The sequence below is a fragment of the Palaemon carinicauda genome, chromosome 1 (assembly GCF_036898095.1).
Source record: "Palaemon carinicauda isolate YSFRI2023 chromosome 1, ASM3689809v2, whole genome shotgun sequence".
NCBI classification, from domain to species: Eukaryota; Metazoa; Arthropoda; class Malacostraca; order Decapoda; family Palaemonidae; genus Palaemon; species Palaemon carinicauda.
The window spans coordinates 6,106,115-6,124,659 of NC_090725.1; the positions used below are offsets into that span (position 1 = coordinate 6,106,115).

The 18,545-nt window shown below is 46.2% G+C and overlaps 1 protein-coding gene across 1 annotated transcript in view; it reads left to right on the forward strand.

Moving 5' to 3' along the window:
• The window catches only part of LOC137646248 (uncharacterized), a 261,911-nt gene that overhangs the window by 15,525 nt on the left and 227,841 nt on the right, over positions 1–18,545 (forward strand). The window contains exon 2 of the mRNA XM_068379370.1: positions 4,902–5,113. Coding sequence (XP_068235471.1) covers positions 4,902–5,113 — 212 coding nt within the window. The remainder of the gene's footprint in view (positions 1–4,901; positions 5,114–18,545) is intronic.

Here is an 18,545-nt window from a genome sequence, read left to right on the forward strand (position 1 = left end):
GAAGTATTTCGAGATTCTGGGTGAGTCCAGCCTCGCTCTTCCTCTCCATCACTCTGTGAAGGAGCTGGCGAAGGTAGTTCCCTTTGAGAAGCTCTCTGCCCGGCAGGTTTCGTTCTCGGCGGCAGAGATCCTTAGCCACGAGAAGGTCGCTAAGTGTGCCATGCAGGCCACTTCATGGCTAGACTTATGGCTAGGATCTCTGGGCATCCTATTGCGCTCGGAGGACTTGTCCAAGGAGACCAATAGGAAGGCCCTGAAGACCTTCTTGCTCTCGGGCACCCGCTCCATCGAGTTTTTGGCGCACCAGGTTACCACCCTGTGGGCCAACTCGGTGTTGAAGCGTCGCGATGCTGTGTCTGAGAGATTCCATCCTAAGGTCCCCACCGTGGATGTGTGTAGGCTCCGACATGCTTCCCTTCTGGGGGAGAACCTGTTTGAGCCTCAAGACATGGAGCGAACGGCTGAGAGGTGGAGGAAATCCAGCACGGACTCCCTCCTCCAGAGGGCCCTTACAACTCGGCCCTATAAGCCTCCAGCTCCGCCGCAACAGCAGCAGCAGCCTCGTAAGGCTCCAAAGCAGGCACCGGCAGTTAAGAAGGTGGTGTCTAAGCCCCAGCCCTTTCCAGCCAAGGTCAAGAGAGGCGTAAGTCCTCCAGGGGAGGCAAGACTCCTAGGGGTGGCAGTCCCCCTGCGTGTCCACATGTGGGGGGATGCCTTCAGCGTTGCGTCCGCAGGTGGCAGCAACACGGGGCCGATGCTTGGACGGTCTCAGTGATCGGCCAAGGCTATCGCGTCCCGTTCATAACATCTCAACCTCCCCTGACAGCGAATCCAGTGTCGTTGAGCTCCTATGCCACGGGATCGGCAAAGGGGCTGGCCCTTCAGGCCGAAGTCGAAACCATGCTCGAGAAGGGTGCTCTCCAGGAGGTCGTCGACGGCTCCCCAGGCTTCTTCAGTCGACTCTTTCTTGTAAAGAAGGCTACTGGAGACTGGAGACCTGTCATCGACCTCTCAGCTCTGAATGGGTTTGTCAAGCAAACCCGGTTCAGCATGGAGACAGCAGACACGGTCAGACTTGCGGTGAGACCAGAAGACTTCATGTGCACACTGGATCTAAAGGACGCGTACTTCCAGATCCCAATCCATCCATCTTCCAGGAAGTACCTGAGATTTTGCCTAGACGACAAGATCTACCAGTTCAAGGTGCTGTGTTTCGGTCTCTCCACAGCTCCTCAGGTGTTCACCAGAGTGTTCACCCTGATTCCATCTTGGGCGCACAGGAACGGCATTCGTCTCCTTCGTTATCTGGACGATTGGCTGATCCTAGCAGACTCGGAGTCGACCCTTCTTCGGCACCGAGACAGGCTTCTGGATCTTTGCCAGGATCTGGGGATCGTGGTAAACCTCGAGAAGTCCTCTCTGCAGCCGTCCCAACGACTGGTTTATCTAGGCATGCTAATAGACACCAATCTCCACAGCCTTTCCATCAGACGACCGGATAGCAAGGCTGAGGAGGGTGGCGGAACCCTTTCTCAGGCGAGAAGAACTCCCCGCCCAATCGTGGTTACGTCTCTTAGGTCACCTATCCTCCTTGGCTCGTCTGGTTCCAAACAGCCGCCTCAGGATGAGATCTCTTCAATGGCGGCTCAAGTCCCGGTGGAATCAAGATCCGATTCCCCGGACATTCTGATCCCAATGGGGTCTCTGGAACAGACGGACTTGCGATGGTGGCTGGTCGACGAGAACCTACGAAAGGGAGTGAGTCTTCTCGTCTTCCCCCCGGAATTGACTCTGTTTTCGGACGTGTCAAAAGAAGGGTGGGGGCGCACGTTCTGAACCAGAGGGCCTCAGGCCTTTGGTCAGAATCAGAAAAGTGCCTACACATCAACCTGCTAGAATTGAAGGCCGTCTTTCTGGCTCTTCAGCAGTTCCAATGGTCCCTGGCAGGTCACTCCGTGGTGGTGATGAGCGACAACACCACGGTAGTGGCTTATATCAACAAGCAGGGAGGCACTTTTTCACAGCAGCTATCCCATCTTGCAGTAGAGACTCTGAGGTGGACCGAAATCCACTCGATAACACTATCAGCTCGCTTCATTCCTGGCAAGAGGAATGTGCTCGCCGACAGTCCGAGCAGGGCCTCGCAGATAGTGAGTACCGAGTGGTCTTTGGATCCTCAGATAGCCAACAAAGTCCTGACTTTGTGGGGTTCCCCGACTGTGGACTTGTTCGCGACACCTTTGAACTTCAAGCTGCCCCGGTACTGCTCCCCAGTCCCGGACCCCAAGGCACTCTGGCAAGATGCTTTCCAGCAACGGTGGGACAACATATACGTGTACGCCTTCCCACCGTTCTGTCTGATGAGAAGGGTGCTCAACAGGACCAGACTATCGGTCAACTGTTCGATGACTCTGGTAGCTCCGCTATGGCATCACGCGGAATGGTTTCCGGACCTTCTGCAGCTCCTGACGGAGCTCCCGAGGGAGCTTCCTCCACGACACGAGCTTCTCAGACAACCCCACTCCGGCGTCCCTCACAGGGCTGTAGCCTCGCTTCGGCTTCATGCCTGGAGACTATCCAGCGTCTCCTCGCGGAGAGAGGCTTTTCGCAACAGGTTGCGGAGAGAATGTCTCGGCACCTGCGTAGGTCCTCTGAGGGAGTCTACCAAGCAAAGTGGAGAGTCTTTTGTGGCTGGTGTCGTGGAAGGGGTATCTCTCCACTCGATGCCACTATTCCAGCAATAGCGGACTTCCTCGTTTATATGCGGGAAGAAATGCGCCTTTCTGTCTCGGCAGTGAAAGGCTATCGCTCAGCCTTAAGCTTGGCCTTCAGACTGAAGGGAGTGGATATTTCTTCATCGCTAGAACTCTCTTTATTCATACGTAGCTATGAGCTTACCTGCCCCCAGTCGGAAGTGAGACCTCCTCCTTGGAACGTGGTTCGAGTCCTCAGGTCTCTCAAGAGACCTCCCTTCGAACCATTACGCCAGGCCTCCGATCGCCACCTGTCTTGGAAGACGGCTTTCCTACTCGCTTTGGCTTCGGCCAAGCGGGTTAGTGAACTTCATGGTCTCTTGTACGACATCGCCCATTCAAGGGGATGGGGGGAGGTAACGTTCAGGTTCGTCCCTGAGTTTGTTGCCAAGACTCAGAATCCTGGAGTGCCGGATCCTCGCTTCGACTCTTTCAGGATCGCGAGTCAGGATCGCGAGTCTCCTTTCTGTAACAAGCAACCCAGACCAGCTGCTACTATGTCCAGTGAGGTGTCTGAGGCACTACTTGAAGAGAACGGCTGCAGTCCGTCCTCAAGTGCGAGCTTTGTTTGTGAGCACAGGCAGGACTAAGAGGAGGGTCACCAGGAACACCATCTCGGCTTGGATTCGAAGGGTTATCCACCATGCCTTGAATCCTGACACTCCTCCGTCACGTCGCCCTCGGGCCCACGATGTCAGGGGCATTGCTACATCCCTGGCCTTCAAGAGAAACTTCTCTGTGACACAGGTACTTCAAGCTGGGGTCTGGAAGCGTCAGACGACCTTCACAGCCCACTACCTGCAAGACGAGACCCACAGGAGCCTCGATACGTTTTCTATCGGCCCTGTGGTGGCTGCACAACAGCTGGTCTAACCTCAGGCTCCTTTTTGAACAAGTAGCAGTAGGTTGAGGGCGTTGTTACCCGGTCTTAGTCTGCGTGAATGAAAGAGTATGTCTGACCCTTACTTCTTTCTTCATTCTCCCCTCTCTTGGGGAAGCAGCATCCTGGTCCTCGCATAGCTGACCTCGACCTCTGCAGGTAACCCATGCTTCTTTGTGCTCCTAGTATTAAGCTTAATACTGTTGCGTCTCCCATACCCTGACGAGGTGGTATTGGGAACGTCCTATCCTAGAATTCCTATCTGAAGATCTCAAGGTCAACTTCATAGGACGAGTCACACTCTCCTCCACACACTGCTGATGTAGGCCACTCGTTCCTAGCGATGCTAGGAACTTGTGAGGTACAGGGGCTCCCTTTCTCTAGTGCTGCTCACTAAGGGATCGAGCCCCCGGGCAAGCCGAAGTCAGTAAGGCTGGGGACTTTCCACCCTTCCTAAGGGGTAAGTCACCCAATGTAAATAACGTGGTTTGTATTTCGGTTACGGAACAAATGACAAATTCGAAGATAATTTGTATTTTTCTTAACCATACAAACCTTAGCTATTTACACATATGTGCCCACCATCCCTGATCCCCAAGTCAAGTCCTACCCCCCGCTAACTAGCGCGGGGGTAATTAACCCTCGTTAAAACTATTGGCTCGTCATTTCAGCTGCGCTAAAAGGTAAACCCAATGTAAATAGCTAAGGTTTGTATGGTTAGGAAAAATGCAAATTATCTTCGAATTTGTCATATTATCTACGAATTTGTCATTTTCACATACTTGCCCGCCAACCCTGTCCCCCCTTGAAGTCCTACCTCCAAGCAAAGTGAGCTCAATCATAGGTTTGTGAGTGGGAAGGGTAGCAAGCTAACCCCCTACCCTTGCTAACTAGCCGGATGGGTAGTTAACCCTCGCTAAATTTTAATGGCTCGTTCTTTCAGCTTTGCTGAAAGTAATAGCCTATGGATGGCTAAGGTTTGTATCGTTAGGAATAATACAAATGACCTCTGAATTTGTCATATTTTGTATGGCATATTGTACTTTACATCAGTTATCATTAAATGGAGTGCAGGGCAATGCTGTACAGTATACTGTATTTTAATGTTTATCCTTTTCAGTTGGAAATTTAAACTTTTATTTCATTATTTATATTGAAGTACAGTTTTGTATAAACACTGATGCTGCTTGTAATGACTATTAGACTAACATACAGGTTTTAGAAATTTCAAACATTTCAGATGTTTTTTTTCTCTTTTTGATCCACAGGTTAGATAACAATGGCGTGAATCCTGGCCCTTCTTTTCTGAAGCCAAAGGATCCCCAGCCATTTAAAAATCAGTCAATTGAATCTACCTCGGGGTTTGATTATGAGGCCGGGAAGACTTGGATTTATCCCATGAATTATCCATTACGTCAGTATCAGTATGCAATCGTCGAACAAGCTTTGTACAAGAATACTCTTGTCTCATTGCCAACAGGTTTGTTGTTTTGTTTTTTGTTCATGTAAGCACATGAATTTATTTAATTTAGTAAAATGTATTGTACTGATACTTTCATTTTTTTGTTATGAAAGTAATTTGTATAAGAAACTTATGAAATTTAGTTAAGTTATGAGAGAGGTGAAATTAAGTACCGTACAGTAAATCAGTAACTATATGGGGATTTAGAAGAAATCTAATCTAGTTATGTCTTGCTTCCATTTGTTCCTTCACAAATACGAACTATCGTCTCTTAATAGGAGTATGACTTCAGTGACACTGGAACGGCCATTTAGACTTGTAACAAAATAAACATAGTTGCCCTACCCTCCACTCTACGGGTGGAGCAACCCTGAATTTCAACTTCAGCTGCAGTGCTGTACTGATGTACTTTTTTGTGTCCTTGTTTTGGCTGACTTTTTTTTTTTCGCAGAGAGTTTATGTTGTTTGCTTTGTTGCAACTCCATGGGCTATCAATTTGCTTTTTACTGGACGTGGCAGGTATATGAATGGTAAAGAAATCTTAGACCAAGGTAATACATGTATCTCCTCAGGAAGAACAGATGGAGTTTAAAGAGAAGGGGTAGGAATGATGATGCCACCAAGAGCAGAATAGGCATTAACAGAAGGGAGAGCTGTAAATAATAGATTGCTACTTGCAAAGTTTAAATCAAAACAGTGCAATATAAGTATTAGAGCCTGCTGTGCATCAACAAATGATTCCCCTGAAGAAAAGAAGGATCACAACTATGAACAATTGCTGAGTGTAATAGATGAGACCCCAGAGACCAGAGAGAGCATATGAAAATATTGATTGGTGACTTCAATGCTAAAGTTGAAAGTAATAATCAAGTAATATAGAGAATGTGATGGGTGTTGAGAGACTTGGTGAACTTGCAAATGAAAATGGAGCATATTTCATAAGTTTCTGCTCAACAAACAATCTTGTCATTGGAGGTACTCTTTTCCACCCCAAGGACATTCATGAATGTACATGGACTTCACCATGTGGCAATTACAAAAATCAAGTAGATCACATAGTCATTAATAAAGAAAGAAGGAGGACTCGTAAGAAATGTGGGAAGCTATGGAGGTGCAGATATTGGTAATGATCACCAGCTCCTCATAGCCACACTGAAATTAAAACTGAAAGCACCCAACAGAAATGTATATAGAATACCTAAGTTTCTAGATGATGAACACAGAAACCTTTACAATTGAATGTAGGAACAATTTGCAGTCTTAGAGACTTTAGGAGACCAAGAACAGACAATTAATGAATAATGATGATATTAACAACATATATCATTCAGTTGGTAGTGAAGTTTTGGGATATGCAGTTACAAGTAGAAAACCACGGATATCAAATGATACTTGGGGTTCTGTATAAAAGGAGACAAAGACAGAAATTGAGTGTTGAAAACTTTTGAGGAAGTAATGAAAATTACAAGGTAGAGCATGTTAAATTCCAGTATTGATAGTGAGGTCAAAAGAAAAGCCAGGAATGACTGGAGAGAATATTTAAACAGGAAAGCAAAGAAGGCTGACATAGCTATGAATTCAAGGAGTCTCTATGGTGTAAGAATTGGTCATAGAATTATTAATGAAATCTCTACTGGTGCAAAGAACAAGAAGCATATACAGGTTGACCATCACTAATCCAGCAATCTATAATCCGCAAACATCAGTTAACCGGCATTATTTTCGCTAATTGCCGCTTGGCTGGCGGTACTGTTTCTCAATTCTTTTTGCTACTGGTCGGTTGGCAGAGCTGTTTCCAACATAAACAAATATAAGACGCATACTCATTTCAGCAGGAAAACAGTTTTTAGTGCATTGTTGAAAACAGTCCAGCGTTAGGATTTAGGTAATTATAGCCATGGGGCTATTAATAAATAATTCCCTATTAGCATTAGACTCGAACCAGTGATCAAATTATTGTTTTGTCCGAGCTAAAATAAGCATTGAACAAACTCCTCAAGATCATGGAACTTCTAATGAAAATGTTAAAGTAAATACAGTAATTTGGTTATAAACTAACAAATGAAAAGATGAAAGAATTTACTAGCTGCACATTACACAAGCAGAAATACACTACATTTCCACCCATATAAGACGAGTTCGAAAATTAAGTCAAATTTGAATGAATTACAAAACCACCAGTGCATAGGCTAGCTTTTGTTGTATACTTAAAATTTTATATCATGCTTTTGTTAAACATACAACATAGAATCGAAACCACTGCTTTAAGTTTAAGTTTCATCACCGATCATTACAAACAAATGCATCTGTGAATAAGTTAGCTTTTGCAGCAACAGATATCTTACCAAGTATTGGTTATGTAATATTAATAATATTATTAATTTTATCCTTTCTTATAAAGTCTAAAGAAATATGAAGATTTAACGGTTAATTAAAAATCAAGAGAGAGAGAGAGAAAGAGAGAGAGATCCTTTATTTCCAATGTTACATTTGGTATGCTATATGTTTAGCTTAATACTGTAGTAGTTAAAGTATTAGAATTGATTTTACTCAAATTGTCACAGAGAGAGAGAGAGAGAGTGTGTGTGTGTGTTTAATGCAGATTTCCTTTGGGGAACCTAACCCAGCACTCTCCGTGGACGACTTTTGTAATGCAGGAATGTTACCCTTGGCACTTAATACCCCTCTCGCCTTTTTTGTTTTGTTTGTTTCTCACAAATAGGGTTTCTTCGTATCCCGAAGTTTTCATCACCTGTGAACTTCGACAAAAACTCAGTCATGTTGCTAGCTTTCTTCATCGAATCCTGCACGTTCGCGGACATTCATCCCTCATGAATGTACGTTCTTCTCCTTCACTTTGTTTCTACTACAGTAGGAGGCAGATCCCTTGAATTTGTTCCTCCCCCTGCATCGGGATGCACAACCTGATGGGGTTACCACCCCCTCATTGTCTCATTCTTAAGAGATTGAATTCATTGCTATCTAACATGACAGCTATGGCAAGTTAGTTGCTAGAATTCCGGTTAACCCTGGAATGGGTGACCCACTACAATACTAGAGGTTGTCGTCATCTTGTGTACTCCCAGTCTCCGTCGGCCTATACTCCCTTGGACCTTCGTGTTCAGCCTTCATCTGTGAAATCCTTTCCCGAAGTAACATGTTTGCCCAACCCTTCATGAGACTCAGTCTTGTTCGTGAACTCAGATTCAGACTGTAACCGGAAATCTCCCTTCGTCTGGAGTTGTTCGAAAAGAAGAGCTTTCTTTCTCATCCCTCCTTCGAGCTTGAAATACTTAGCTCATGTTTCTCACCAAGGACAGAGAATCCACTTCCAGTGCAAGAGATACTCTCGTCTCTTCCATCGTCCTTTAAGAGTAGGGGATCGGTGTCTCTTTATCCTCGCGATCGGAACTTCCGGTCTCATGGGAAGAGGCTGTTTGTAAAGATACTACCGAGTTTCTGGGGTCACTTCTTACTGAAGTCTCCAGCTTAGCCTCTCCCTGTGGAATGAGTTTTATATTCAAACCTTGTCATATGAGGGGAAGGCTTGCGATCATACAAGTAGTTATCCCATGGCTTCCTGTACAGGATCGACCACTAGGACTAATACTCCTAGTTCCCCTTTTTTGGGCCATCCGTCTTCAACCTGTCGTGTCGGGAAATGGTGCTTGAGTTTAGCCAAGGACCGACGGGTGTCACAAGGGTTTCTACTCTAAGATCAACCTTGCCCTTCAGGATTGGCCTCATCTCCGTAGACGTAGGACGACTGGCTGATCCTAACAGCCTCAAGGTTCTCTGAGACATCTCTTTGAGTTTACCACGTCCTGAGAATTAGAGTAATCTCAAAAGAGACCCGACTGTCATGTTGAATACGGATATCTATAGAAATGGTCATCAGCCTACATAAAACTCCTGCAGGTTGGACATGACCGCAACAGTCCCCGTCGAATCCAACCTCTTCAGGAACAGTCAGATCCCAGGTTCTTCGACATCAGGTATCTTCCTTTCCTCTGGTTCTCTACGAGATCTGAGCAAGGGACTGTCATGATAAGAAGGTTGCCAGATGAGAATCTCATTCAGGAAGTCAATCTCCTCGGTTATTCCCCAAATTGATATCTCTCTTCAGATGCATCAAAGAAAAGAGGGGCATGCTGTACCACTCGGCCTCTTGGCTATGGTCAGAGCCCAAATGGGATCGCTGCTTAAACTTTTCAGATATGAGGGCAACCTTCCTGCGGGAAAGAGGTACCACCCCCCTTCGAGGGAAACTCAGTGTGAGCTCTGGCTAGTTTCTCGTACAACGCCCGGTGTCGACCTTCAACTTGGGCTAGAATTCTGGTCGAATGAATAACAATGACTGGCTCTTTCTTTTCTTCGTCCTCCCCTCTCTTGGGGAAATGAGCATCCAGGGTCCTCTGCAAAGCTGACCTCAAGCAACTGCAGGTAATTCATTGTTCCCTTGTGTAACCTGGTATTGTGTCAATACTGTTACGTCCCCATACCTTTGTGAGGTGGTATTGGGAATGTCTTGGTGAACTCGGATGATTCCTGTGGCTCTAAAAACTCTTACCTTAACAGTCACATTACTAGTATCACAAACACACAGCTTGTGTAGGCCGCAGACCATGCATAGCAAGAGTTTAGTTAGGTGTAGGGTTTCCACTTATGTGCTAACACACATAGAGGGGAATCCATGGGTCAAAGCCAAAAAGCCAGATCAGAAGGGACGTCCACCCTCCTAATGTGCAAGTCAACCCCTATAAATAGCATTGGTTTGTATTCCAGTTGCAGAACAAATGACAAATTTGGAAGTAATTTGAATTTTTCCTAACGATACAAACCTGTAGCTATTTATATAAGCTGGCCCGGCAGCCTTGTCCCCCTTGAAGTCCTACCTACAAGCAAAATGAATTACAGTCACAGGTGTTTGAGTGAGAGGGGTAGTTACTGCCCCCACCCCCCCACTAATTAGCGGGTTGGTGGTTAAACCCTGCTAAAAGTCTAATGGCTCTTCTTTCAGCTTCGCCGAAAGTAATACCCCTATAAATAGCCTCAGGTTTGTATCGGTTGGAAAAATACAAATTCCAAATTTATAATTTTTTCTTGAGTTATGGTAACTTGCATCATGGTTTTATTGTTTTATTAATTTTGAAACTGTTTTTTAAATTGCCAAAAAATTTTAAGGACGCAGTTTGAAAAAGAAAGACTATGGATATGTTATATTGTCAATACATATGATTTGTTCTGGCGTAAATACAAACCCTCCGCTATTTATGGGGGTATATTTTTGGCGTAGCTGAAAGACGAGCCATGATAATTTTAGTGAGGGATAACTACCCCATCTGCTAGTTTGGGTGGGGGGTGGGGTAGATTGGCTACCCCACTCACTCACACCTCTCGGCTGAGTAACCACTTTACTTTATGGCTCGGTAGAGGACGGAAATGCTGCCTTTCTCTCCTGCAAAGACTTGCCTTGATTATTTTCATGTTTAGTTTATTCTTTTGTGAGTGTTTTTATCTTGTGTATATATATATATATATATATATAAAAGTAATACTTCGGTACTCGACCATAATCCGTTCGGGATCAGTGTTCGACCTCCGAATTGTTCGAGTACCGAAACCTTTTTTCCCATAAGAAATAATGGTATTTATTTTTATACGTTCCTACGCACGCCAAAATGCCCAAAATATTAATAAAACGTGTACCTAAACAACAACAATTATTTAAATGTGTACGAAATTGGTCGGAAAACTATATAAAACAATTTCAAACCAGTTACTGTACAGTACATACCTTTGAGCAGCGGTGGATGTGGAGAGGATGGAAGGGGGAGGTTACTGCTTGGAAGGAGAGTCCCCTTCCATGATGTGGCTGGGTAGTTCTCCTTCAGGGGTTTTTTCTCTCTGCAGTAAAAGGTAGGGCAAATCACTAACTTTCTTGGGGCCCATTATTATCGGCAAAATAAGACAATAAAACGCACTGAATCACAATAAATTCTCAACACGTGTTGTCGGACTGACGCTCTCTCTTAAAATGATGCTACCCGACCAAGCGAGAGTAGCCGAGATGGCCGCTCATCTCACTCGGCCACGCGTTCGGCTGTTCGAGTTCCGATTTTTTGTTCGAACACCGCAGCAAAAATTACTCGAATTTTTTGGTCGAACTCCGATTTGTTCGAATTTAGAGTCGTTCGACTACCGAGGTATCACTGTATATATATATATATATATATATATATATATATATATATATATATATATATATATATATATATATATATAATATATATATATATATATATATATATATATATATATATATATATAACGGATTTTGAGCGAAGCGAAAAATCTATTTTTGGGTAAGATGGCCATGTCGTCCTGATGGAAGTTCCTTAAAGGCAGCTTCCTAGGGTATATTACAACTACGGCGATATTCCCAGAGAATTTACCTTAAGGTACCCAGAATTCTAACTCCTGGAGCGAGTATCCCTGAAAAAGACCTTAGGGATATCGTAAATATCAGTGGACGTATTCTTGACACGCCTCATAGCAATCTATACCCCGAATAGAGTTAACACTTCGTAGGGGTCAAATGGCAAGAAAACGAAAACGAGAAAGAAAAAGGGGAGAGCCGTTCGTAAGGCCCTCTCTTCTCCCGTTTCGTAAGCGTGCCCTGCGCCGATTCTGGCGCCATCTGCATTCCTTGTAGCGAAACACGAGGTGCTACAGATACTGTATGTAGGGAGGGATCCTACGGCCCTTTCATTGAAAGGGAAGGGCGGGTCCATCAGGACGACATGGCCATCTTACCCAAAAATAGATTTTTCGCTTCGCTCAAAATCCGTTTTTTGGGCTCAAGCCATGTCGTCCTGATGGAAGTATACCAGAGCATTACTGTATCTGTGGATTCTCAAAATGTGCCGTACTCCTCAGAAATATTTCCCCCAGTCGACGCGACCTAGAGACCTAAGATGTTACCGTCATACATCTTTTCAACTAATCATAAACCTTGATAGAGCTTCCTGCCCCCAACAGGGAAGAGTCTTACTAGACTCTGGGAAAGTCTCGAAGAGTACATATATCTAAGTATGAACCCCAGGCAAGCGAGTATAGTGGTCTCACCCCATACTGGGTAAAGCGAAGTTCGAAAAGAATCACTGTGTCAATATGAAATATCGACCAGTCCTCCGCTCAAAACACGTATTGGACAAAGGTTCATATCCGCTTAGGAGGAAACTCGTAAATCCGCCACCATCCCTTTATGGGATGGAGTCCTCCAGCTAAGGGGAAGCATAAACCAATGCAATATTAGCTTGCATAAGGGAACATTCTATTAGAATTATCCCCGGGTAAATATACATAGAATGAATGCTCACAGGTGAAGGAGACGCAAGGTTCTCAAGAACCAGTTTATTGACAGACAATAAACAAACAGGTTAACCACACTCATATATATATATATATATATATATATATACAGTATATCTATATATAAGAGGAGGATAACTAAAACTTTAAGCATAAGTATGATAGTAAACAGCAACTTGTTTATCTGAAAGAAAAACATTGGAGCCACTTTTAAGATACCAAAGTATCAAAGTCAAAAGTCTGTTTTACTAATCAGTCACATTAGCGTTAGAAACGCTCGGCACGCATATTTGCACTTATGCTGGGTTCACCTTTGAAAGTGGAACAGTCAACGTGGGTCACCCTGTACCCTCACATAGTATGTAGTACAACATGTGACTACATACTCACCCTGGAATTAATTGTCCCAATTAAGTTACTGTTCCTCGCAGAGTTAAACAGCAGGGTTAACGACGCAACCCACTGCCACCACAGAACCTCTTAGTTGCTGCACTTGCTTCGCATAGTGACGAAAGAACACTCTGGAAGACTTCCAGCCAGTGTACGAACTAAGATGTCCAAAATCCCTACAACTAAAGAAGTTTAAGGATGAAGCAACTTTCCTCGGATCGTGACCTGTGGGTGAACAGTCAGGATCCACTCTGCGAATAAGATATGTGATTTTCGCCCTGAGTTATTTCAGTAATAAATTTTGAGCCTGACGTTTCTCCCCTGGCCAGATGGCCATCCTTGAAGTCTGAAGTTCTACGAAGATAGACCTTTAGGCATTCTACTGGACATAGAGATGCATCTTCTTTCAGAGGGCAGATTCTTCAGGGACCCCACCTGATGGTGGGTAACTCGTTCTTGGTGAGAAACGTAGGATCCGGAAATAGGTTCAGTTCACCCATCCAGGGACTGAACACGACCTTCCTCTCTCGAGAGGGGTATGATCTCACTAACCCTGGCCCCGGACGCGAGTGCAAAAAGGAGGATAACTTATGGGTCAAATCCTTTAACGCACACTCCTTATTGTTCAACAGTGAAGCAGCATGAAGAACTTTTTTAAAGACCATGAATTGGGCTTTGGAGGTGCTAAAGGTCTGAGCCTAGCTCAGGCTTTCGGAACTTTATAAAAGATCTCGTTAGCGAGGTCGACCGGGAAGGCATATAGAATGGGTCTTGTCAAAGTAGGCCTACATGATAAAATCGTGTTAGTTACCGATCCATAACCATGGAGATGGATGAAGAAAGACAAGCAGAAGTCCGTCGTGATCTCCTGCGGAATCTTCGTCTGACAAGGGCTACCCATTCTCTCCAAGATGACTCATATTGCCTTATAAAAGGTTTGCACTTATAATCCTCTAGGAAGTCCGTGCTGGCTTTCGAAATCCCGAAACACTTTCTCACCTGATTAAGGAAAGAAATCATGAGCTGCTGGGTCCGGGTTTTCTGTGATGAAGCGCAGACAATTGACTTCTGGACTCACTGGGTCAGAACTGGATCTGGTAGCGGACGAAACTCCAATCGTAGTTCCAATGCCAGAGGGAACCCCACACTGTTCGGTCATTTGTGGGCCACTACTGCCGCTACTCCCTTAAATGATCTCAGTATGTTGAGGACCCTCAACAGAAGATTGTAAGGAGGGAACAGATAAATCCTGAACCATCTGTTCCAGTCGAGGGACATCGCGTCCACTGCTTCCGCCAAGGGGTCCTCGTACGGGGACACATACAGGGGCAACTTCTTGTTGTCTTTCGTCGCAAAGAGGTCTAGCCGCAGTTCTGGGACTTGACTCAGAATGAAGGAGAATGGTCCTGCGTCTAGGGACCATTCCGACTCTATCGGTGTGAACCTGGATAGAGCGTCCGCTGTCACATTGCGGACTCCTTAAAGGTGAACTGCTGACAGGTACCATTTCTTCTTCCCCCAAATCGGAAGATGGCCAACATCACCTGGTTGAGAGGTGGCGACCTTGATCCTTGTCGATTCAAGTATCTCACAACTCCCCCGCTGTCCAGCACCAACTTAGTGTTGATCGAGCGATGCGGGGAGACTTTCTTGAAGGAAAGAAGGACTGTCATAGTCTCTCGAAAATGACTGTGAGAGGTCTTGAATAGACTGGACCAAGACCCTTGGGCCTTTTTCTGATGAGAGTGAACTCCCCCTCCCTCCTTCGAGGCGTCTGTGTGACTCGTCACCGACGGGGGAGGTGGATGAAGAAGAACCGACTTCCTAAGGAGTCTGGCTTGGGACCAAGGCCTGAGAAGAGTATTTCGATGAAGCGGAACTGGTCTTCTCAGATCTCTTCGCGCATCTGATGCATAACTACTCCAATCTCCGGTTGCATCCTTTAGCTGTGCTCTTAGCACCGGGTCTGTCACCGAAGTAAACTGGAGAGACCCCAGTACACTCTCCAGTTCGCATCTGATATCCATACGGAATCTAGAAGTCTCTTGACAGAACCAGCTATCTCCTTTCTTTTCTCCGCCATGACGGAGAAAACGGTGTGACATTAGGTCCCAGTGTATTCACACCCACCGGAACTTAGAGATGGAGGAAGTTGAGACTTTTCCTGTTGATCTTGAAGCCTAGATAATCTAGGAAATGGATCACATACAGGGAAGCTTGCAAGCATTCTGTCCTGGGTGCTGCCCACCCCAGCCAAAAATCCAGGTAGGTTACTACCTGAATTCCCTTTAGGCGTAATTGACTGAGAACTACGTTCGCAAGCATCGTGAAAATCCTTGGGGCTATTTTAAGCCCGAGAGGCATGGCTTTGAAGACGTATAGTCTTCGTTGTAGCCTTAACCTTAGGTAGGAGGGGAATCGACAATAGATTGGAACGTGCCGATAGGCGTCTGACAAAACTATGGAGGCGGTAAATGCCCTCTTGGGCAGTAAGGTCCTTATGTGTTGTATTGTTAGCATCTTGAACCTGTAGTTCGCTATGAACCTGTTAAGTGGCGACAAGTCCAGAATGACTCTGAGATTTTCGAGTCTTTCTTGGGAACACAAAACAGCCTCCCTTGGAATTAGATGGACTTTACCCTTCGGATCACTTTTCCTCTAACAGTTCATGAATGAACTCCTCCAGAACGGGGGTGGAGTATCGGAAAAACGCCGAGGGTATGGGGATGGAGTGCTGTACCAGCTCCAGCCCAGTCCTTTCTTGAGTAGGCTGTGGACCCAGGGATCTAAGGTCCACCGATCCAAAAAGCGTTGGAGACTCCCTTCTACCAATATCATCTCGTTCAGACTGTTGTCCTGAGGTCTTGCCTCTCTGACCTCGACCACCCATGAAACCCCTTCTCCTTGAGGGGCGCCTAGACGAAATTCTGGCTGCTCCTCTAGGCTTGTTCGACAGGCAGTTGACTGACCTTCGAACGATGGGTTGAATGCCGGAGACTATGTCGACACGAATTGGGGAACCCACTGAAGTGTGGTCGGGGATTTTTGCCACCATCTGGGGCACTGAGGGCATCCGCAAATGCCGTTGCTGCTGATGTCTACTTGACTTAGCTGGCCGAGAAAGTATCCTAATCCTTTTAGTCTTCCTCCAAGGTTGGGGACCCCATCCAGGGAAGAATTTCTCTTGGTAGACAGGCCCCACTCCCGGAGAAGATTTCTATCGTCCGTGGCGGCCCTATCAACCTTTTTGACCGACTCACTAGGGAAAAGGTCTTTGTCCCAACTATTGGAGGAGATTAGTTTCCTTGGCTCGTGCCTCATCGTAGCCCGGGCGAACACGAATTCCCTACAGGTTCTCTTCGCCCTGACGGAGCTGTAGAGATCCTTCGTCACAGTGGCCAGATGAGTCTTGATCACAACCATGAACGTTTCATGGACCTTGGGATCACTTGTCATCGTCTCAACGTGGACTGAAGAGACAAAGAGGCAGCCAGTCTTTCTTTTGTCTAGAGTTCTCTCCGCAAAAGAAAACCAGACAGCTTAGAGAGGATCTCGCCGAACCGGCATCCGGCAAAATCCGCCTCCCACATCTGGACTGAGAAGGTAAGATGGACGTCCTTCCAGTCCTTGTTTTGCTTACTAAATCTTCCTTTCTAAAGGCCAGCAACAAGGGTTTACACTCCACCAGGGAGGGGAAAGGCTTGCCAGCCTCGACTGTTTTCAAAACCGCCGCAAACCCTTTCAGCGAAAAAAAGGGGGAGGGCTGTGGCAGGAGAGGACACAAAGGAAGGGAGCCTCTTACTCAAATACAGCTACCTTTGAGTTCATGAAGCCCCTCTCTTTCATCGAAGAAGAAAGCAAGGCTTGAGCCTAGCATGGTCTATCACTACGACCTCCCTAGGCTCTGTCTCTTCCTTTGAAGCTGGTACCTCCTTCCACCGGACCTCGCAGTCCGGATGTGCCCCTGCAGTTACGATGCAGCTGCCTTCCCATTCTTCTCCCTCTGCCTTTGTTGGATCAAGCCAACAATGGAGGGAGGGCCTGCTCTACTGCGAGAGCAGATGATGTTGAGGGAGCAGGTTCAAGGACCTGAACCGGAGCAGCCGACCTCTCTCGGCCTCTTCCGCTACCTTGTCCGGAGCTCGAACTTCATCCTGGCCTTCTGCCAGGAGGTCTTCCTCCAGACGTTCGGACACGTCTGGCATCCTGTCGTCCAACTGGATGCTAAGCAAGGCGACCGTGACTTCAGCATCCACGGGATCTGAATTAAGGGGACCTCCTCTTGGGGTTGGGGAATCACTGTAACAGTTGATGCCCTAGGAAAAGAAAGCCCTCATCTTCTCATTTGGAAGATAAGGTCCAGAGGTAATTTTCTGAAAGCCCCTCACCCAGGTACGAAGCTTCTCCCTAGCTATATCCCTTGAATCCACCGTTTTAGGGGAGACGAAAACGGATTTTGAGCGAAGTGAAAAGAAAAAACCTCAATAGATAGGTTAGTGCATATGAAACATACCTGGGGAACCCAATACCGGAGAACATCCGTGGAGACAGCGCATGCCACCGCCTCCTTCAGAACCATGTCCGCAGAAGCCCTACTGCGGACGTTGCAGAAATACATCCACACTACGGATGGTCCTCCTGTAAAGAGAAGAAATTTCCATGAGTGTCAAGTGAACTACGTATCACTGGATGTGCACAGTAGCATAACAAAACGGAAAGACACATCCTTGTATTTCCCGCACACCCAATTGTTGTAGCCTTCCAATTCATAAAATCGTATAGTTAATCTATGCCAGATTAATCAATGGAAAATTTCCAAAGGAAGAAGGTGTAGCCCCCCCTAAGGAATGATTTTAAAATACCGGATAGTAGACAAGAAAGAACTCACTTTCTTATCTGTAAGGCCAACAACAACGGGTCGTGCAAGACCACAAAGAATAAGGAAAAGACACATACTTGTGAATCCCCCACAATCACCTGTGGAAGCCCACCAGCCATTAAAATCAAATGTTTAGTCTTTGCTAGAATAACCAAAGATCATATTTCCCGAGGGAAATTAGGTGTAGCTCACACCTAAGGTAAGATTTTACCATTCTGGCTAAAGATGAAAAGAGTTCTCTTTTCATCCCTGTAAGGCAACACCAAGTGACTGCACAAGGCAACACAAGTAAGTTAGAAAAGACAGTGTTGTAACCTACTATATCATGTTCTCCCCTGGTAGAAGACACTAAACAGGGAAGAACTGATACAGTACATGAAGGTGGTGTGCCGGCCGGCTCTTGCCAGTCAGCACCCCCACCCCCTTTTCCAAAGGTAGGTCTCAAGTATGCAACTTAGGATCACCCAGACGGGGGAGAACTCCAGTTCCTATGCCTGAACCGGTCGGTAGTGGTTGCCGGTCCATAGCTACCCGGTTGGCACCCAGCTGCCGGCCATCACTCTTAGTGGCCGGCCAACCGAGTGAAGTAGCAGGCCGGCCCGGCAGCGGTGAGTAAACCCTGCCGGCTGGCATCCACTCCAGGTAGCGTCCGGCTGCCGGCCGCCACTCAAAACGGCCGGCAGGTGAGCAAGGAGACCGGCCAGCAAAGGCATAAGACCACCGCCGACCGACAGCAAGAGAACTAGCGAACACCCCCCTACCGATGGCCGGCCACTAGGCCGGCAGACGGCAAGGACAACACAAGAG